The 22,816-nt window shown below is 43.4% G+C and overlaps 1 protein-coding gene across 2 annotated transcripts in view; it reads left to right on the top strand.

The window, feature by feature from the left end:
- Positions 1–389: 389 nt before the first annotated feature.
- nrbp2b (nuclear receptor binding protein 2b) overlaps positions 390–22,816 on the top strand; it is a 35,485-nt gene continuing 13,058 nt past the window's right edge. The window contains exon 1 of one of the 2 annotated variants that reach the window (XM_076761272.1): positions 390–1,112. In XM_076761272.1, coding sequence (XP_076617387.1) covers positions 993–1,112 — 120 coding nt within the window. In that variant the 5' untranslated portion in view covers positions 390–992. The remainder of the gene's footprint in view (positions 1,113–22,816) is intronic. The other variant, XM_076761273.1, reaches the window with a different exon arrangement.

Raw genomic sequence — 22,816 nt, 5'->3', positions numbered from 1 at the left:
CATAAAATAACCACAAACTAAAATTACTCCAGAGACAAAACAACCTCAGCCGAACCACCAGAAATAACAGAGCTTTTCTGGCTCCTGTGTGGGAGGGGTCGGGGGGTCTTTTCTGTTGATTTTGGTGTTCATTTATTACTCTGAATAAACCATGCCGTTGTTAACAGTGTGCAGTTAATCGAGAACCTGGGCTTTCAGTGGCTATTATTTTTTATTCTTTAATTTTTTGAGACGCATTCAAAAGTTTGCCTTGCTTCAGACTGAGGCGGTGGTCGTCCTCTAAGGTACCGTAGACGTTTCTGCTACCGCCTCCCGTCAGGCTCTGTCTCCACGCCTCCATAAATACATGGTGCGCGCATACTGGCGGCTTTACGGCGCTCCATCTCTCTGCGCACCGTGCCTGGCAGGAGCCCACAGCTTCAGATCCAGCGACGCCGACAATGACGCGTGTGGGAGATGGTCGAAAAATGAACTCTCTGCCATAAAACGGATCTCTGAAGCGAGCGGTGAACGCAGCGGCCTCACCGGGACTCCTTCAACCTCCACGGACTGAGCTTTTACCGCCGCGTCGCTTCGGCGTGAAAAGGCAGACAAGCGGAAAACCATTTCACAAGCTGTTTTGCATGCAGCCTGCACGGCGCACGAAGTCTGGAATATATTTTTCCACCCTCTTCAGCTCGTCCGGCGACCTCGCGATGTGTGCGCTGCTGGGTTTTATCTGACTGAGCTGTGCTGTTTTCTCTCTGACTGAAGAGTGCCTCTTTGAAGCTACATCCATTTTTTTTCCCCTGCAAGATGTTTTGAGCGCCAAGGGGGGCTGAGAGCGGCTGGTGTCGTCGGGAGGGGGGTGTTTCTTCACTGCGCAGGCAGACAAGCGGCGGGCCGTCTCTGCGCTACCGCTCGTCGCGTCTGAGCCACAGCAGACAGTTTGAGGAGGCAGGGAGACCGAGGGGGGGAACTGGGGTGGAAATCTGGACATATACGGCGTTAAAATGACGATGTCCGTCCCGGAGAGGAAATCAGGATCGGAGGGGAAGGAAGAGGAGAGCGAGGATGAGAGTGAAATCCTGGAGGAGAGCCCGTGCGGCCGCTGGCAGAAGCGAAAAGAGCAGGTTGGTCGGTGTGTCTGTCTGTGCGCGCGTGTGTGTGAACGCGTTTCCTTAAATCGCCAACAATCTGCTGTTTGATCAGGGCATATTATCAATGAAGTCGCCCTCTTTGATCCCGCTGGACATCCTCTATTATGCAATTCTTGTGCTATTTTATTCCCCCGCGGTGTTTTGCACCATCCAACCGTGAACCTAACGCAGATCCGCGGATCTGCTCAGCCCGCATCAAGTCCCTTTCTGTGGGGCAGGAATAGTTTGATCCCCCTCACCCCCGACCCCACTTCTTTATCTGGTGGATTTCTGTTCCGGATCATGACATTGAGCCTGGAGTTTATGATCTTCTGACTCTTAATTCAGGGTTGTAAATCCCACTAACACACTGCAGGGCGTGTAGTGCGAGTGACTCCTTCACTTTATAACCATGAATGAAGCTTAAATGTCATGTTGTATCATAAAGGCATGCAGGTATGAGCATTGCACAATTCAAAATGAATGGAGAAACATGGAGGACATGGAGAAATTTCAGGTTGGTTTAATGTGAGCAACGGTCTAGAACTGAAATGACTGGTCCAGGAATTGATTAGTCAACTGACAGAAAAGCAAAATAATCCACTGATTGATTGAGTCACTTTTCAAGCCGAGTGGTGTAAGCTTCTTAAATGTGAGTTTTTTTGTCCTTTTATATGATTACGAAGTGAATATCTGGAGAATTTGCACTGTTGTTCGACAAAACAGGCAATTTATTATCTTTGCTGTTAGAAAATTGCGTGAATCAGTTATTCAAGAAAGCAATCAACCAAATAATTTATAATGAGAATAACTGTTAGTCACAGCCGTAGAACTTATTTAACTTATTAATTATCATTTTAATTATTGATATTTCTACTTCTTGTTTCTTTGATTATTCAATTAGTTGTTTTTTGTCTGTCTGATAGTCCAAAACCCCTCAAAAGATTCAGTTTACTGTCACCTAAGACAAAGAAAAGGAGGCTGTAACTTTTTGAGTTTTTGACTGAAAAATGACTTTGAGGATTGGTGGATTACCAAAAGAGTTGCGGATCAATTTTCTCAATCCACTAACTGCTTAATTAGCTAACTCCTCTGACTGTATTTCATTTTTGTAGCATAGAAATTAGGCAATCTTTGCAACATATGACGCTCTCTTCCCTTAGACCCTTGATCCAGAGGAGGAAAAAAATCTCCTCCGAAAGGCGTTCAGAGCCGACTCAGACAGCGTGGAGGGCGGTTCATTCGCCGGACGAGCAGCTGAAGGCTTCTGTGTTTGTGGCGGAAATGATTCTGCTTTTAATGTTATTGAGGGGTACACGTCTGTCTCTCTCCCAGATCTACAGCTATATTTATGCCACCTCTCCGTATGAGGATTGGCAGCAGTTGGACGGCTCAGACATTAGCAGCACTATAGAAAATAACCCAGCAGCCTTGTTTCAAGCTTCCTCTCCCATAAATAATCCAATCAAAGACATAAAAGGCAGCACAGTCTCTGTGACATCCATGCACCAGCAGCTTTGATGAGACTGAAACCTGTCCACATGCTCCGAGTGAGCAGTGAAAGACAGTAACCCCCCCCCCCCCCCCAACAGACACACACACACTTTAAAAACAACAACAAAACTTCAGTTGTTATCAGACGTCAGAAACAGGCATCTGGATGTCTCAGCAATTGTGAATCAGTGGGCGTCGCCTCCACCAGCAGCTCCTGATACGACCGAGAATTCAAGTTGAAGGTTATCTGTGGAACACAGGCGGCGTCCTCTGCACGCCACTAACACCTGACCTCGCTGCACTTTCTGTGCCAATGAGCATCATTCATGTTGGACACCACACACACACACACACACACACACACACACGCAGCCTACCCCACCCGCGCCTTTTTCCACCCATTGATTACCCATCTGTACTCTTTCTGGGCTTCCTCTGCTGGCTGGCTGCTGTAGTGAAAGTCCATTATAGAATATCAATGGAAACATTCCTGGTGACAGAAATGAAATCATGAAATCAGAAATGTATGGTAACATAAATGTATTGGTGCTCAGTGTGAGGAGCTCTGTTTCACAGTTTTAAACCACATCAGCTAAAACTCAGTATACAGAAACTTGAAGAACTGATTTAGCTTATTATATTACTTATATGCTCAATGTGGGAAGAATTATCATGTTGAACAGAACAGAGATGTTTGGCTCTAACCAAAGACTTTTTGTTTTTACTGTCAATTAGTTTGTACATTTGTGTAATTGTTGACCATAAAATGTCAGAAAATGGCCAAAAGTGGTCTTTAAACGGCTAATTTTGTCCAACTAATGAGGCAAAAATCAAAGGTATTCAGTACACCATGACATGAATCAGAAAGAGGCAGTGAATCTTCACATTTGAAAACATGTAACCAGCAAATATTTAGCCTTTTTGCTTCATAAATAAAATATTGATCAACTAATGATATCAGTACTACAGCAATATGATCATCATGGTACACTCCTGTCTGAAGTCCTCAAAGGAGGGCTGCAACTATTATTTTGCTTGTAAAAATGACTTAAAAGGATTTATTAGCTATCAGCACTTTTTGTAGATTGATCATCTGCTGATTGACAGAATGAGCTGATCAATCGCAGCAGTATGAGCTTCTCATCATGATACGAGTGTATTGAAAGCTGATGAACAATAATATTGTGTCTGTATTACCGATGATGAAGCTGCTTGAACTGCCCTCACCAGCATTAATACGTGTTCATCACAAACAAACCGAGCCCATGTGACTGGATCTGTGTGGGACAAGCTGAGCCAATTCTTCAGCTGTTACTGCTCCAACAGGTTCAGAGCGTAGCTGCCTTTGTATACGCCCTTATGCTGACAGATCTGTGAGATCAGAATCTTAAGATACAGCAGTCACATGAAACCATCATCAAAAAAAAACCCAGGCATTTTTCAGGGCAGCCTTGTCTGTTTTGATGCGTATGCGTTGGATGGCGCCCGTCTCCGTCTGGGTGTGTCTGAGCGGCAGCCTTCAAATGCAGATGAATACTCGTTAATAAGTCAGTGGGTGAAAGTTCAGAACGCACGCTGCCATATCTGTTATTCAGCTCAGGCATTAAAATAAACACAGGCCACGGTCACATGTTCAGCACATGGTGCCTTGTTTTCTCAGCAGGCGGGAATGCTTTTACATTTTTAAACTGGATGGATGTGTCGCCTTCAAAGTCACTCAACACACAGAGTGTTGATTTTCTTCAGAGGGACTGAGTGTGATTGGAAAAGCGAAGAGCTGGATTTGCATTGTGCTTTATAGGTGGAAATATGTCCTGGCTCAGATGTTTGCCTGAAAAGCAGCAGGAAAGTTCACGTCAGGAGATGACGCAATAGATTAATTAAACTGAAGTTGGTGGTTTTTTTGAATTATTTTCTTTCCAAATAAGCTCACATGGGCGGACAGTTGTTGCACATCGTGTTGAAATGCTGCTCTCTTTGGTTAACATGACTTACGAGGAAATCTTCACGTCCGCAGCGCCTTGATTTGCAAGTTGATGATTTCTGACTGCTGCGTTTCCTTTGATTGACTCATCTGTGCGTTCCCAGAGTGGTGACATTCAGGCGAGGCAGTGACTCACGAAATACTGCTGTTGAGACATGAATTTAACGAAAACTTTACAATTTATCTTTGATCTTTGCAGAATAAGAACTGTCACTAATCTTTCCACGATCAGACGCTGCATCATTTGATGTGAATCAGTGACACTGTGCAAGGTGAGAGGCACAGGTGCATGTTGGTTATTGTAGTTCAGCCTGCTGATTTGGCACACTTACTAACGTCATTAGCAGTTGGAGCTGCAGCAGTGGGACACAGCTCCACCTTGATGATGCACTTTGAAACCCTTAACGCCTGATTCATGTAATTTGCGTCAATTTGCACTCCTTCTCAAACTCATACCTCAGTCAAATCTCAACACGACGGCATGATACACACATTTCTAGATTCTGTGTGAGGTACACTTTCGGCGGATATCATAACTTTTGACATCCGTGACTAAAAATCATCCCTAAGTCTGATTAGAAATCAGAGGAAAAAAGACACACCTTATAAGAACAGAACTTGCCTTAAAATCTTCATGTTTTTACATTTTTTTCAGTGTCAAAGTAAGCCAGTGATATTTTCCTGTACATCCACAGATACATTGCAAGCAGGAACTGCTAATACCTAATTCGGCACACTTTTTTTGGTGAAAAAAAAAAACAAACAAAAAACTCAAGTTGTAGCCCACAGCTAGCTAACCATGGCAACCTTATAGTTTCTATCTCAGTTTTGTCTGATGGGGGGCTGCAGTATGCTCTAAGGGGTGATTGTCAGAACAGCACAGTGGGAGTTTCATCCACCAAAGACACCGTCCACCCCACTGGGCTCTTTTTATCACAGTCCAGCCTGGACAGCAGATTATCGCTGCCCGCCCTGTGATCTTGGCTCGATGTTGCCGCATGGTAGACCTCCTAAAGTGAATCCACGCCCATCCCCATGCGGTGGTGCACCGGCAGCACACCACTCATTCCAGTAATTGCTCCATCTTCTATTTAGAGGACCTGCCTCCATCTGCTCGCAGAGAGATGAAAATGAGGCAGCCTGGTCCGGGAAGACTGCATTAATCTGTCATGGCGTTAATTCACGAGCACACATGAATATGTGAGTTTGAATGTGACGGGCAGATGCTGTTTTCTGCACTTGCGTGTCAACCGAAACCCCGTGCACACGTTAGTGCTCACATGCATGTGTCAACTTGAGGCAGCCAGGAGTGAGCAATATGGGGAAAAATTAACATGCCAATAAGAGATTTTCAAAGAAGACGTATTTAAAAAGGCGAGTTGTAACAGGTTGAAGCGAATGAAAAACAGGTTTAAATAATAAAATGAATAATGATCGAATTCTGTTTAGCTGCTCATATTCCATTCATGGCTGACGTGGACAGAACAAAACTGTCGTTTTGTTGTGACAAAAGGGCGACGTTGATTACGGCATTATTGTTTATCATGTTATTATGTGATGATATTCAGGCTTTCCCCCAGGAAATGTCTCAGCAGATGTGGAACGATGTGTCGTTCACTTTTTCCCATTGCTCTCAATGTTTTTAATGTTTTGCTAGAATAATATCTTCAAAATGCTTGATATTTTTTTTTTGAAGCCCTGCCTGGGATCTTCTGATGCATTACTGCTCCTCTAACAGGTGTGTTTAGCACTTAAAACATTCATTCAGGCTTGTTTTCTGTGAAGAGAAATTGAACTTTAAGAAGAAATATTTATTTCACAAAATGTGACTAAAATTTTATGTGGGGTTTTATTGTTGCAATGAAGGATATTTTCATTACTGATAAATCTGCAGATTACTTTTTTATAATTTAGGCCATATCAAAAAATTAGTGGCATCCTTTTAATGTTACAAAAGTGATGCCTTCATGTTGAGATTTGATGTAAATGCATGATGTAAAACGGACAAAATGAAGAAATTAGCTCATTTTAGCCTGTGGAACAGAGAATATTTGACATTTTTCCTTTATTAATCAAATAAAAAAAACAATCAAATGTCACAATTGTTCATTAATCTTATGCTGATCCCTTTATCAGATAATTGACTCATTGATTCATCCTCAGTTGTATACTGTCGTCGTGTAATGCCAGCCACACACGCTGGGATTATTTTATTACAGTCAAAAATCATCACCCCATAGCATTCATGATGCATGTCGAGCAGTAAACCTCCAGCAGGTTTTGGATGTTTTCCATGTCTGAGGTCGTAAAGACGAGCCATTAAACCGAGCAAACACACACACACACACACACACACACACACACGGAGTATTGCCCCCTTAAGCCCCTGTCAAGTTGTGGCTTGCAGAAAGCGCTGCATGTCCTGAGGGGATCCTCCTAATGACTTACGCTCTGTAATAATCCAGCTGTGCAGACGTGTTTGCTGGTTTGACAGCTGCCCTATGAGGAATGACATCCACTCAGATTTCCCTGGAGGGGAAACGTAGAGCAGGGACAGTCAGCTTTGATCCACCTGTTAACATGGTGGCTCTGCCAACTGCGGTCCTCCCCGCCTGTTGCTCAGGGCTTAAGGCTTTACTGGGAAACACATTCACACTCGTTCATTCCTAGAATACAAAAATAATGATTTGTGCAGACGAGGCTATCGATGTTTGGTTATTTTTAGCCATGCAGGCAGCGTGGCTTAAGGGACAGCCATTCAGCTCGGTCTGTCTGTCCACCACCAGCCCCTAGTTGATTTGAAACTTTGTACAGACGTTCATGGTCGCCAGAGGATGAATCCTACTGACTGTCTTGCAGCACCACGATGAGGTTGAAGTTTCTGTTTTTAGTGAAATATCTCAACAACCATCAAATGGATTGCCATGAAATTTGACACAGATACCCATCGTGCCCTGTGGATGAATCTTGGTGACTTTAGTGATCGCCTGATTTTTTTCTGTAGCACCACCTACAGGTCAAAGTTTTCACTTGTCCTGTCTGATATCTCAATTTGTACATGATGCAGTGGAGCAATCTCTTACCTACCAAAAAAGTAAATCGGATACAGCGAAATAAGATTAGATATGACCTGATATTCTTGTTTAAAGTAAAGAACACATCTGTTTATATTGGCGTGGCTCTGAGAAGAAGTATTCTTTCATCTGTGTGACAGCTGATTAACGGTTTTTCCAGCTGAACTTGTCGTCCGCGTGGGAACAGCAGAGTCCTGCAGCTTCGTCTTCTCATGGCACATGAGTGATTTAACAACACTGTGTAATTTACCTTCCCATGTGTGACATACTTTATTTTACTGCCTGGGTGTTCCTGACCCAGCCTGCCAGATTACATTAGAGATAGCATGCTATTTTCATCTGTGTTTTACAGCTGTCATTGTTCAGTTTCACTGCATAGCTCTCAGCCAGTGGGGGTGTTTGAAATTAAATTGCAGAATAATCGTGTCACGCTGTTGTTCACATGAGCTAATTGTAGTTTTCGGTGCTTTTGAAGAGCAAGAGAAAGAGAGAGGAGATACTGCTCTTACTCCATGGAAAAGCTGAACACTTTCTGATGTTTGCATGCTGCTATTTCACTGGCACCCATGCATGGAGGAGGCTGTTTACACAAAACAGCAGCTGGCAGCACGAACACCTGCATGGGGGGGTTTTAGCTGCTGATAAGTCACCATCCACACAAGGAAGCTATTACTAAACTGCAGGAAACGTCCACCCTCATATAGAGTACAAGTCAAAAGTTCAGAGACATCTTCTCATTCAGTGGTTTGTTCTTATTACTTCCTAAAGCAGCAGTTCTCTTCCTCTGGTTGTTCTCCCTCAGTTGTGGTGTCTTTGCGGCGTTTCGACTGTGAAGGCCTGATTCACACAGTCTCCTTCAAACGTTGATGTTGAGAAGTGTCTGCTGTTTCAACTCTGTGAAGCATTTATTGGGCTCTAATCTGAGTTAAATGGATGTTAATTGGTGATTAATTGGAGACGCTGCTACCTGTAATGAACTTACAGGTAACTCTTGGTTTTCCTTTTCCTGAGGAGGTCCAGTTTCAGTTTCATCACAGCCTTTGATGGTTTTTTGCGACTGCACTTGAACATACATTCAGAGTTCTTGAAATTTTGCACCTTGACTGACCTTCATGTCTTAAATTAACGATGGACCGTTATTTCGCTTGGTTGAGTGGCTCTTGTCATAATATAGATTGTAGAGTAGCTGAATATTTCCTGTATACCAGTCTACTTCAGCACAACGCATTAAAAAGGCAAGACATTAACGCTTGAAGAATCAGTCAAGTGTCCTGGAACTGTGCGTTCACTGTTATCATCAACTTGTGATATTGGGTGCATTCCAGGAGGTCATTTGAGACTTAGTGCAGTGGCTGCAGCTGGTGTCTGAACTTCACTGCAGGTGAACAGAGGAGAGGAAGGAAGGTTTGGTTTGATCTTGTTAAGAAACCACTTGATATATAATGAGTTATGATGAGTTGCAAAAAATTATGCATTTTAAAATAGCCAAATGAAGCCATGGTGAAGCAGAAGTTGGAGCGTCCATCCGAGCGTATTTCCAAGTGAAACAGAATACCTGGGCGAGGTTCAGCCCACTCACACCTCCGTCACCTGCATTGTTAGATCAGGAAGAGGAAAATGAGGGTTAAATGAATAAATTAGACCTCAGCCACATTCTTTGGAAACATGAACAAACCTTTTTGTCATCTTAAATCCAAACATTCACCTCCTACTATGATACTGCTCAGTTAGCTACCCACTGGCTAACAGACAAGTGTGATTTTATTGGCTTAGCTAGTCCCCCCCCCTTCCCCAAGCACATTGGATTTACACTTATTTAGCATGTAGCAACAGTTAACACAGGGACTCAGGAGTAGAGCTTGGAAAATGTGTTTTGATTTTCTCTGTCTTTAAAGGTGCCCTGTGGAGTTTTTGACCCCATGCGGTGCTATGGAGCTATAATTTTAATGAGTTGGTCTCTCTTTGCATCGTGCATGAAAAATGCACACAAGCATGTGGGCAAAGCGCTTCATATTCATATGGCTGGTTTCATGCTACGCAGCTAATTGACCATCGGTGGCTATAAAAGAATTGCAGCAGTGCACCAACAAAGGTGAGGAAGGAGAAAACTGCAAGCTGGTAAGCGCTGATGTAAACAGAGTACAATTTAAAATGAGCTATTCAGAAAATGCCTTTGCAAATGTTTTATGAGGAAGAGAAAACATTCAGCACGTTTGTTAGACCTCAAGATGATGTTTAACATTTGTGCTAAATTATGAGTTTTGTTAGTAGCGCTTCCTCTTTGGATCTCAGACTGCCGTAAAATCCTGACATTTATCCACGTCTGGTATCTGATCTGGGTTTTCTCTGCTACAACTCCATCGTAGCTGTGCAGAAAATGTCATGTTTGAACAGTTAAGAATGACAGAAAACTGGTAATGATGTGCAATACAGGTTACAAAGCCAATTTTTAGGGTAGAAAGTAAGGTTTTTCTTTTTTTTTCTAGTTTTCTGCAAACTAGCTGGACTCAAACACATGCTAAGAATAGGCCCTTTGTGTGCCAGGTCCACTGCCACACATTGTGAGCTCAGATGAGCTTTGAGCTGCGATGTGAGTTGAATTACAGCAAACAACAGAACAGATGGTGTTCAACCTCTTAGGCTCCATCACAAACAGGCCTCACATCAAGCTGCCTCGAGATGCTTTTCTACCTGATCTTTTTGCCAATCTGTAGCTGCTGTTGGAACATGTGATCTTGAGGGATCCCGTCACCTGCTTGTGAAATGTGACCCCTCTGCGGGTCATCAGACCTCGTGGGATATACAGAGAGGTATCTGTCAGCGTTTTCCACTCCAGCTGTGTGAAATGGAGCCACCCGGATTTTCTCGGAGAGGAAAGCTGGCATGAAAAGGAATCCTCTAGGACTGGCTGACATGTCTGCAGGCTTTCACGGGGCTGTCACAGTAGTTCACGTCACATGACATCCCCGCCTCTGAGAAATGCCTCGCACCTACTCGGGCATGCTCAACACACAGTCTGCAAGATCTTTGGAAGACGGCAGTTTCCCAGAGTCATCTTTTGGAGAATGACTCTTTTTAAATGCAGAGCAAACTTCATTTTTCTAAATTCTTGCACCTCTGAATTCATGAGAACAGAGGATTCTGGCATTTCTCACACAGAAAGTCTTAACAGTACCATCTGGATTTGCATAATTCAAACGGCATAATGGAATCATTGTTCTTGTCTCCTCATTTCTCAGCGTCCACTGTTAGAGCCTCTATTTGCCATTAAACAAAGAGAACTACAAAAAGGTTCAATGGTCCCAGAGAAAGAATTCCATCTTAGAGAAAAGATAAACAATCAGTAGCCTCAACAGCTCACGATCCAGCACCTAAAACAACAGGGTCAAGGTGGAGAGCGCCAAAAAGGAAGAGGCATTCTGGGAAAAAGGCTGAGGGAAAGGTAGAGGCTACTCTTCCATGAACTGGGTTCCTTCAGCAGAAATCTGCTCTGCCAACTGGCTGTCTCTGCTAGATGAAGGAAAACCAGATTTCTAGCTCGCTTAATATTAAAAACCAAGCTTCTGCAGAGAGCTGACTATAAGCAGCTGTCTTTAACACTCAGCTGTCAGGTACTGAACGCCTGCTTTGGTTTTCTGCTCAGATTTGTTTGCTTTTTGTGTGAGCAGATAATTCCTGGTTTTGTTTTGCTGGTTTAAGACTGTGGTTTGTTAAGTTCCTCTGTGGCTGCTTTTGGTAAAATACTTCCTCTGTTAAACTTAATTAATAAAAGACTTTCATTTTTCTCAGCGTAAGGTATTGAAAAAAGGATTTTGATATTGGTATTGGTACCCTAATCCCCAAACAATCCATCCTCCGTCCCCTCCCTCCTGCCACAGGTGCAGCAAGCTTAAAAATCGCAGCTGTACATTGTATATTATGATATATCTTCATACAGTTGTGTGAGGCAGCATGAGCTCTTTGAAGTACGCCAACCTCTGACACATGATATATAACAGCGGAAACCTAACCAAGGGAATTCTCCTGTACACACGCAGAGCTTTGCAAATATAGTCTTGTGATTCAGATGCACACACACACATTCGGTTATAATAATAGTTTTCGGCGCAGTCTAGTTCCTGTTATGTATAGTAATGAAGTGAAGCCCTTCAGAAAGCTTGGTGAGGCCTTCCTCTGTCTACACTGCTTGCTGACTGGCTCTCATAACGTCTGAGGCCTGCTGATTTAAAGGGGTTTTTGCACAGAGTGGAGACTGTAAAGGCATTAAAGGTGCAGTTATGGTCAGGTTGCTATTGTTATTGAATGTGAGCGTTTCACCCTCCCCCTGCTTCAAGGCAAAGGCCAAGGTCTTCCACCCCGGCGCTGTATGTGACTTTGATCAACAGACGTTTGCGAATATCAGCCCTAAAAACATTGCACAAATCCTTCAAAGTGCTCCAGCTGCTGCAGGCAGGAGAGACTAGGTTGCATAAAGCCTCCATAAACACAACTATCTCTCCACGACTGGACCTCTGTGTTTTAACTATCAATAAAGGAGGGATACTGCTCGGAGGTCCGTATACACGTACTTTTACAGCTTCAAAGGGAGCTTTCTTCGCTTTGTTGACCAGCTGATATGAAAACTGTGGCTGTGCAGGTTTCAAAGTGTTGACTCATTCCTCTGAACTTCAGCAGCTCATATTGTGACCTTTTAAAGCAAATATGGATATCTTTGTGCATATGTCAACTATGCACATAAAAAGTGATCCAGCAACAAGGGACCATGTGGAAACTGATTTGGTTTAAATGTGAAGACTTATTATTCCAAGAGTCTAAGTCATGAAGTCAAGCTATGTGTTGAAACATAACGTCTTTTAAGGCGGCATGTAGCTGCACTTCTTCAGTTCTTGTAAAGATCTGATTCTGATTTTATTCTTTATTGACCTTGATTCAGTTGTCATATTCAGTGATGTCCATGCTTCTGTATCTGCTCTTCCCTCTGCTCTGTTCTTGCACGGTCCAACTTGAATAAATTATCGGGGTTGGTTGGAGGGCTGAAGATTATGTTTCACGTTTTTAAAAAGCAAGCCTCCCTTCAGCGTCACCATAGCTCCCACCCTGATTGAAACACTATTGAATTGGTCGAATGCTCTTTCCCCAGTAATAACTTTTAGTGTGCTTAATGTTAATGGAATAATAATTGTCACACAGCCCCAAAATCACATAATAGAAATGGAATTATGGTAAATAGCAGCATGATGCATCCTGTTTACCAACTAGTCGAACTACTCTGTATTCACAGCTGACATTCTCACCTCTCTTAGGTGGTAATCTGTCCATTGCAGACATTGCATTTGTCTTTAATGCTGTGCAAACGAAGGTGCAGCATGAACACACAGTCCTGCGTAATCACATAAGAACAAAACCATCAGTTCCTCTGAATGTTTAGTCCAGTGTTGTTGTGCGAGGCCTCGTCGTGTACCTGCAGCCCTTCTCCTCCTGAGCTGGAACAGCATCCGGCCTCTGCTTCACAAGCTGAAATCACGCTTCCCCTCCCTCATAAATCTGCTGTTGTCCCTGTGTGGCAGACGCCGTCCAATTTGCATTCAGAATTTGAATGTGCCTGTGTTGTTTGTGCTGCTCAGGCGGCTGAAAGTAAAGCAGGTTACTCATGCGGAAGCCGTGGTTGAATTAGAGGTGCATCCCAGCAGCCATCAGTCAGGAGGATGGCTGATGAATTAAATATGGAGCCAGTGAATAAAAGCCCCCCACCCTGTGCTACACGGTGATGGACTCAGAGGTCATGTCCTCTGTTTCTTCTTTCTGCCATTTTTCTGTTTCTCACTGGAAATTACTGGAATCATACATGTCAACATAGTGATAACTTCCATTTCAACAAAAAATACCTGTTATTAAATTCCTCCAAATCCTTCATCACGTACATTATACGATTCTGGACAGACATGGATGTAAACTGCAGCTGAACACCTGCTTATGACTGCAGTGGTGATGACAACACACTGTAGCCCTCTCTGCGTTGTGCAGAAAATGTGGTCAGGTTAGTGGAGGTTAGCTAAACACACACTAACCCCCCACGTGGTGCTTTCACAGACACTCCTATTGAGCTTTGTCTGTAATGTTACATAAGAGTAACAGGCACTAAAAAAGCAGCTTGCCGTCTCTGTGCATGTCTGCCAACAGGCTTTTGTTTGACCACGTGCTGAAGAGCCAGTTCAGGTTGACTTTCACTACTCAGCTTAATCCCTCTGGAAGATAAACACCGCATGATAAACGCAACTCTTTCTGTTCCGTCCTCTAATTCATATCTACTTTCCTTCAGCCTTCTGTGTTTCTCCACATGGGGCCTTCTTAACAAGCTCAATATCAGCCACTTGACTAATTGAGGCCTATAAATGCAACAATAGCTGTAAGAGAGACACTTCTACTTAACTGCATTCTCACACTGCCCATAAGTGGTTTCTTCTGCTTGACAGTGTTGTTTTCCTGCCCCTGCCTCCAGTGTTGTAAGCCAGTTTCAGTCCCAGCATGCACGAGCATGCACGAGCATGCAGCTACTGCGCTCAAACCAAGTCGCTGGGTGGCTACTGTGGCAAATACTCAATAAGCCCTTGCACTCTTAGCCAAGTCTTTTGAGGTTTTACCCCGAGTCACCCCTTTTGCTTACTGGAAAGCTGTACTGCAGTAACCTCTGCTGGAGATGCAGAGGAGGGGGGGGGGGGGGGGGTGTGGTCGGTGAAGCTCACATAACATATTGCTCTTCCGCTGGGGTTGTAGTAGCAATGAAGCAAGCAGTGTGTGTGGATTTACAAGCGTGAGTTGGGTAATCCAGTGGGCAGAAATTACCGCGCTTTATGGAGAGCTTTAATGCTCAGGCGGATTCTGCCAGACCCTGTTAAGCTTCTCCAAGAACTCAGTCAATTGCACATGTTTTTTAAAGAAACGGGAAGGGGGGGGGGGCAGTTTCAAGTCGAGGCAAACACACACACAGCCTAGTTAGAACCTCTGCTTCTATTCCAAGAACTGGACTATTTGCCAAAAAAGTGACCAATTGCAAAACACCCCCTCCTCGGTTTGTAAGCCTTCTCCCTTCCTTTCAAAGTCGTCCTTTGGTGCCAAAATTGTAGATGTGAGAGTGAATTTGCGGGTGAAACTAAGTGATTGAATATCAAGGCCTCAGCGAATCAGCAGCCCACTCCCAGAGTCCACCCCAGACCCAAGCACCGAAACCTCACAACTCTAGTTGACGTCATGAACTGCCAGCACTCCAAATGTTCAATGGAGAATGAAGCAGCGCTTTCACAAGAGGCATTTCTGTGGCCAGTAAAACATGAGGCTCAAAACTGTGTCTTAATCACTTTCTCAATAAAAATCATTAGTGGGGTTAAAGAGATGGAAACACATCAACATACTCATGCTTTTGCAGAATAAAGAAGCCCTGCTTGTTGATGATTTTGGTCCAACCCTGCAGACGGAGGTGGAAAAAGTGTTCAGATCCTTCATTTTGAGTAACCAATACCACAGTGTAAAAATACTCAACCCAACTAAAAGTTGATGAACCGACTGCATGGTACCTGCTCAGTTAGTGCACAGAAACACAACTCACATTAAAGGGTTGGTATTGCTTCACATTAGCTGCATGTATAAATGAGCAGCTGTATGCCAACACTTTCACTTAAGTGACTTTTTATGCTGCAGTATTAAAGCTAAAGCTTGTTGCTCTGCACCCAAGTGGCCAAAAGTACAGAATCATTAGAAGATTATTAGAAAAATGTACTCAAAAATGTAAACAACATGCAGAAAATATGCTGAATATTTATTTGTAAAGTAGCTTGGTGTCTTGTATAGCTTTCAGATTAATGAACTGGAGTAAGAAGTGCAATATGCACCTTTCAAATGTAGTCGAGTACAAGTATAAAGTTCTTACCCAAGTAGAGTACAAGCACCTCTAAACTACCTAAAGTGCAGTACTTGAGTAAATGCACTCAGTTACATTTCACCACTGACCGCAGACTGATGGAAAGTATGCATGAAAGGCTCACTAAGTGCGAGAAAGCCCTTAATAACTCGCCGTGGGAATTCCCGGAGCCATCCTGGCCTTGAGTCAGAGTCTGCAAGGCCGGACACCAGGACTGGGCCAATATTTAAAGAGCATCTTCCTGTTCAAAACAGACGCTGGAAATGAGTCGTCACTCACAAGTTTAGAAGTGGGAGTCAGTCGAGGGGAAAAGGCAGCTTTACCTGGCGGGAGCGGCCGAGGTGGTGGGGCTGTAGAGAAATCTGTTTGTGTAACTCATTGAGAAAACTTCCTGCCTTACTGAGTGAATGTGACTTGGATTGTGAGTATGGAAAGCAGCTGTAACATTCAAGCAATCAGTCCCTGAGAGGAGAGAAGTCATTGATGATTCATGCAGATTTTGCACAATTATGACTCAGCATGAGAATCTAACTCTGCAGGAGCTGTGAAATTAATGAATCAGGGTAATCGCCGCAAGGTTTCGTGAGGATGTTGGTCTGAAGGAAATTTCCTGCATGTTGCTGCTGCTGCTGGAAAGATAGCGAGATTAAATCTGAGTCTGCTGGTCAGACTGCGTCCAATCGAGTCATCACTGCAGCATCAACCAGGAAGTAAACAAAATGCTTTTAAACACTGATGTCTGCTGTAAGGAATTTGTGTCCCACCAGCAGCTTCCCTTTAAACAGGGGCTGAAATCAAGCTAGATGTCACAGCAAAGGCAGAGGAATTCCAACATGCTTCAGGTTGTGTTTTTATCGACAAGCTTCTCCTCCCTGCACAAACTAACCTTATGTAGCGACTGCAAAGCTTTGATGCTCTGTAGGGATCCAACAAGACCGGACCCCCTTTTGATCCAAGCTCTGTTTGCTTCATTAAAAAAGACACCCACAGCAGGTCAAGCTTGTTAACCTGGGACTGCCCCACGGGGGAGGAAGGGAAGCCTCGCCACGGGCTTAAACATATTTGTCCCGACATGTAATTGAATTATTAATTAATGTGAAATGAAGCACAAATATTAGACATGATTCAGATAATTCCCGCTTGAACGAAGGTTGTGTTATGGACATATCGTACCACACGTCATACAACTAAAACATACGCAATAGCAGCTGTTTATCGATAAACTGAGCACAAATTACAATGTGAATGGTCTGACACAAAAACATTATATACTGATACAAAAAATGTGTTATTATGACTTCTAGATAGATCAATATTCAGATTACTTCACACAGATTCACACAGATATTGTGCCATTGGTAAATATTTCAACTGATTATTATTTATCATTTGGAGTCGTGTTTCCGTCTACCTGATAAATGTGAGTTCAGTATTCACTTTTAGCTCAGTTTTTGGTCTCCACCAACTCCTGAGGGAAATATCTGTCTCTTTAGCTGCTAAACGCTCCACTGTGTTCACCAGCTGGTCGCTTACTGTGTCTGTCTGCTGTTTGGTGCTGAGCAGTGGGTTTTTAGAGCTTCTTCACTGCAAACAGCTGCCTGCTGTGGCCAAAAAATGATGCTATTAAAGCTGTGAGGGAGAACTAAAGCAGTAAAGTTCATGACTATGAATGACCTGTTTCCCATTGAAACATCGTTTTCACATTCTCGTCTGATACATCGTTATCATTAGACCCCATGAAACAAATCAGAACCAGAATCGGCTTTATTGGCCAAGTATGTGTTCACATACAAGCAATCTGACTTAAACATTGCACTCAATGCACTTGCATAGAAAAATAGATGTAGAGCTCAATGAGGACAAAAAAGACAAAAAAAATAAACAAAGACTGAACAATAAATGAAGTAGTGCAAAAATCTAAAATAAATGCAATGTTTATTTCTATATAAATGAATAAAAAAGTAACTTAAGTATCGACCAATATATTGTTATCACATTTTGTCTAAAATATTGATATTGGCCTCAAAAACCCATAAAACACGACCAAGACGTATGCAGAGCTTCGTGGAGCGCCAGCAGAAAAATGCTAATCAGCCGTGTTTGTGACTTTGTGAGTTCGACTCTCGACCTTCGCTGCACGCCCTCCCCTCCCTTTCACACCTGTCCTGTGAAATCAGCGTAACTCTCATCAGATAGGTGACTGCAGCGCTGCGATAACTTCTAGTGATTCTTTGAGGGGAAAAATCCGGGACGGAGAATCCTGCGCTGATAGCGGAGCCAGATAATGATTTATCTCGCCACATTATGCGGCTTTAACCTCTCACACTGGCGGAGAGGCAAACAGAGCCATGTGGTTGCTGAGGTGTGATAAAACTGGGTGTTTTTTTCTCCCACGTAGGCCTTTCCTATTCTCTCCTGATGTCTCCGAGCCAAGATGCTGGTTCATATGCTTATCAGATGAGACCTGCTACTCATATTCCCGGTTAACAGACAGAGATCTCACTCACGAATGAGGCAGAAAAACAAGTTAAATTCCTGTCATCAGCTGCTGAACTTCTATTCCAAGCCATGCTGGATTTGCTAACAGCAGGAAAGTGAATCTCTATCTACTTTCTCCTTTTACCCTTTCAATGTCACAAGTGTCAGTCCTTATCTTCTGTGTCTTAAGAGGTTGAGCGGGGAAATGAATGAACGCACACTGTAAATGTGCAGATAAAATGGCCCTGACCGTGTGCTCTTTCTGTGCCCTTGATCACAGGAATGTTTGATTGGTTGATGGATGTGTGTTCAAAGGGCGGAGGGGTTTTTTTCGGCTCCACGAAGGTTCAGAGGTTTGACGTGGACAAACACGTGCTCAGAGTGTTTGAAGGGATGCTGTGACTCAAGCAGAGCTGGATTCTGAAATGATTAGTGTTCATTTCGGGAAGCAATGGAAAATTAAGCGTAAGCCATCAATTTCTTTGGGTGTTGGGCTGTTTTTGAGGGCGTTGCATCGTGATGGGCATTTCTCATGATTTGATTTAGACTAAATGATTCATCATAGGAAATAATTGGATCCACTTCAGAGTTGGTGAATTTTCATGTTTTATCTTCTCCCTGTTTTTTATTTGCAAAGTGTAACGCACAAAGCAATTAGCCAAATAGCAAGTATGCAATATATATGATAACTGAACCATCCAAAATATGTCCATGGTATTGAAAACTGTCAAGTGTTGGAGGTGTCTAAGGGATTTGTTACTATTTCAGTATTTGTACTATTGTCTTGACACCAGTCATCAACATTTTTGAATGTATTTGAATGTAAATTTTGAGTTTTAGCTCTTAAAGAGTAAGTTAGCTGATGACAGTATTGCCTCAGGATACAGGAGGAAGAGCATGATTTATCAAAATGGCATTATCAATTAGAAATAAGTGTATTGTTACCGCTATGAAGCAGTAGAATAACAACAACTCAGTGTGGTTCAAAGAAGTAGCCTCATATATGCCCTCTGCAAATAAATAAGTCTGATTTCCTAAAAAAAGTTATTCGTTCATGACTTTTGTTGCATAAAACTGTTGAAAGCTGAATTATAACAGTCCCTCCTGCATGTGTACTGTATCTAAAACACTAACAGTCAGTGATCCACCTCCACCCGTCTCTGCCCTGCAGGTAGACCAGAGATCAGAGCTTCATTTGTGAGGAATCACTGTAAATATGGAAAAGCTTTATCGTGGCCCAGCCAGAGCAGCGTCTTACTTCTTGAATGCACCCGTGGTTTTGCCATCTCTCTCCCGCTGGCCTTATAAATCTGCGGCTTTGTCCCAGTGACAATGGGAGCGAGGACAGCGCGGCTAATCTCGTAGCCCTGGAACAGACTGAACTGCAAAACAAGAAGCTAAATTTGAAAGGCACAGCATCTGCAGAACCCGAACATCTTCCAGTCTCACAATGTGCACCGCGGTCACGTAACAGGACGTGAAATTGTTCTTTTGTTATCAGCGGCGCTTCATGAAAAGAGGCTGAATAACCTCCCCTGCTTTTCACCGTGTTTTGACAATATTGTGTCCTGTTTCTGTTTGTTTGCAGCAGCTCTCCGCTCTGTATCCACCCGCTCTGATAGCCCGCCTTGCTGTCCTACATTCCTCTTAGCGGCGAGCTTTAACTGCTCCCTGAGAAAATGAATAAGTGCGACGTGATGAGGGCCGATGCGTCCAATGTCTGCTCATGACCTTCCGCGTCCTTTGAAAGACGTCGAGCCTTTGACGTCCTGCGGAGTCGAGCAGTTTAATTTAGATAATGTGGCCTGTGACGGGTATTAATCTGAGAAAATGCTCCAGACAAGTTAATGTGGGATGAGTAAAAAAAAAACAAAAAAAAACTGCCAAGCAGACCCACACTGTCTAAAGTGGAGCGCGCACGGTTGAGTCGCACATTTCCTGCCCCCTGCCTGACTTGTCACGGCTTGTGCCATCACGTTGTTCTTCACACTGAGCAGACACACACACAATATCCGAGAGGCTGACCTGATTGTGTGCACACATGTGACATCCCGGGGCGAGAGACTGAGCGGGAGGTGGACCGTGGAGTGGCTCAGTTAGCCGGTGAAGGTCAGCCGACGGTCAGCAGCTCGAGGCCCCGACGCTGACCGGGCGGGAGCCAGGAGGAGAGTGCGAGACGATGGGTTCTTCAGTGAAGTCTGGTTTGCTTTGGTGTTAAAACATTAGCATGTCTGTGTGGCAGAACAGTGTTTTATAGTAGAAAAAGGAAGGTAGGAAGGATGTAGTGCTACAGAGCCTGAGAGAGCAGAGTCCTGTGAAATAACCCTGACAGTATCGTCAAGGTTATCTCAGCATGAGACTTCAGAATGTTTAACACAAAGCCTGCAAGTAAACTGGAAGAATTGGGTTTGAGACGAGCAGGAGGCAGGTAGGATCTGAGGGAAAGTGCTGCTCAGTCAATGCCTGTTAGGCTGCAGCTTGACAGAGAAGCTTTGACTGAAGGTCCACTTGTTTGCTTTTTCTGGAGCTTTCAGCTGCACTCTCACAGCCTTCATGAGGAGGATTATAGAAACGATGACCTGTCGTGTAATTTGGCTCCTGACCTGATTTTGACTCGATGATCCGCCATGATCAGGTCAAAATTGTGGCCGTGCTCTTTGATGTGATGGCCTCCTCAATCTGGCTCTCCACTGACTGCTGGTCAGATGTTTTAGCTGGTTTTAATCATCTGTTTACAGGCAGCTTTTCATCTTTGATGCGTGTGGTTGTAATACTTAAAAAATCTAACAAAACAGCTTTTTCTGTCTTTATGATGGGCTTTTTGCATCAGTTAATAAAAGTTCTGTCTATGAAATGTCAGAAATAATGACAAATTAAGCAAAGTAATCATGAATTATATCTTAAATTGTGCTCCAAGTGTTCAGTTTACAGCCACAACATTAAAACCACTGACTGGTGAAGAGAATAACACTGATCATCCTGTTACAACGCAGTGTAACACCAACCTAAACACCCTCATGGCAATGGCATTGCCTAATGGCAGTGACAAACACTTCAAGAACTTCCCAAATCTCAGTCCAATCGAGTATCCACAGGATGCGGCAGAACCACCCACCTCACACCTCACAGGACCCGGAGGATCCGCTGCCAATGTCCCAGCGCCAGACTCCACAGGACGTCCCCAGAAGGCCTGTGTCCATGTCTCAGCAGGTCAGAGCTGCTTTGGCAGCACGAAGGGGACCCACGCAGGACTCGGCAGGTGGTTTTAATGTTGTGGCTGATCGAAGTGAAACGAAATGAAGCAGTTTAATTGACACACTTTGAAGCTGTGACCAAACAGTATGAGCTATTTCTTGTACTTGAAAAAGGCTTAATTATGACTCAATAATCTATCTTCTCAGCAGCAGTTACGAGCTCCCTCACCTAAACTGTAAACTAAGCCAAGACTGAAAAAAATGTGGCAAATTTACTACTTTCATTACTTTGTAAGTCCTCTAGGAGTAAAAGTTGGCCTACAAAGCTCAGGAAATGAAAGATTGCATACAGATACTGTATGGTCCAATATTCATTTTACAGCATTTTATGACATTATGACAAAAAACACCAAAAGCAGACAGAATCATCTAATTGCCTGTATTGTTTTTTTTAGATGACAGCAGTAACAGTATTATTTTTTTGGACTAACGATATGTGTCACCGTGTTTGAGTTTCTCCTTCCACATCCCAGAGTTAGAAATGATTTTCTACCTTCTGTGACTCTTTGATCGCGCTCCACTTTGATGCCGGTGAAACCTCTGAGAGAGAGAGAGAGAAAGAAAGCACCAAGAAGCTGGCACTCATTTACATACAGCACAGACACCTAGCGAGTATCTAGTACAGCGAAATGCAGATTACTTGGGTGTAGCCTTTTGCCATACAGAATCTGCTTATTAAATATTAACGCTGTGCGGCGTATCAGCTCATCGTGGAGGTATGAGGCGAGACACTGAAATGTAGAGACAAAGCTCTTTGTCACTGTGAGGCTTGGACCCACACGCAGTCTCAGACAAAGGCGCTCTTTCAATCACGCTGTAGTTTAGTCCTCTCGTCTACGTCTCTGCTAATCCTGCCTCCGGCTGACTCATCACTCACCTTTTCTCATTTTGAGATAATTCGCTGACCCGGTGCCAAATGGAAAAGAGACCCCGCTTTAATTCCGAGCAATGAAACTGTCACTGCAACCTGTCCAGCCATCGTTTGTTATCGTGTTGTCGAGGAGATGATTTGCACTTTTCCTCCGCTTGGATTTAGCTTCAAGTCGACGGTCATTTATTTAAATAGGGTGGAGAAAAGGTACGATTCAACGCTGATACAGACCGCAGCTTCTGTATTATAACCGTCATGGAGTTCGGATCGATTGCGTGGCTGATGTCCTCTACTTAGAGCTTGAACTTTCAGTAAATCACATACAAGTTTGAAAATAGCATGTGCACCCAAATACTGTATATTATGTGCTCTTTAATTCTGTCTTTCTCTAAAGCAGATAAAACATTAGCTACAACTAGCCCAGCTCTCTACCAGTTTGCGATTGGAAATCTGCTGCGCTGATCAATAAGGATCTGATGGGAAAGTGAAGTCGCCAATGAAAGATGCCATTTAGATTTGTGGAGATTTATTTGGTTTATTAACTTTCCTTGTTTTGTAGATTATATTGCACAAAATGCCCTTTGTATGGCTTTGAGTGAGAGCTACATAATGCTGTGCACATCATCTG

Source organism: Chaetodon auriga, chromosome 21 (genome assembly GCF_051107435.1).
Source record: "Chaetodon auriga isolate fChaAug3 chromosome 21, fChaAug3.hap1, whole genome shotgun sequence".
In the NCBI taxonomy this organism is placed as follows: domain Eukaryota; kingdom Metazoa; phylum Chordata; class Actinopteri; order Chaetodontiformes; family Chaetodontidae; genus Chaetodon; species Chaetodon auriga.
Note: the sequence above shows the minus strand (reverse complement) of the source record. Positions and strands in the feature narration are given on the sequence as shown.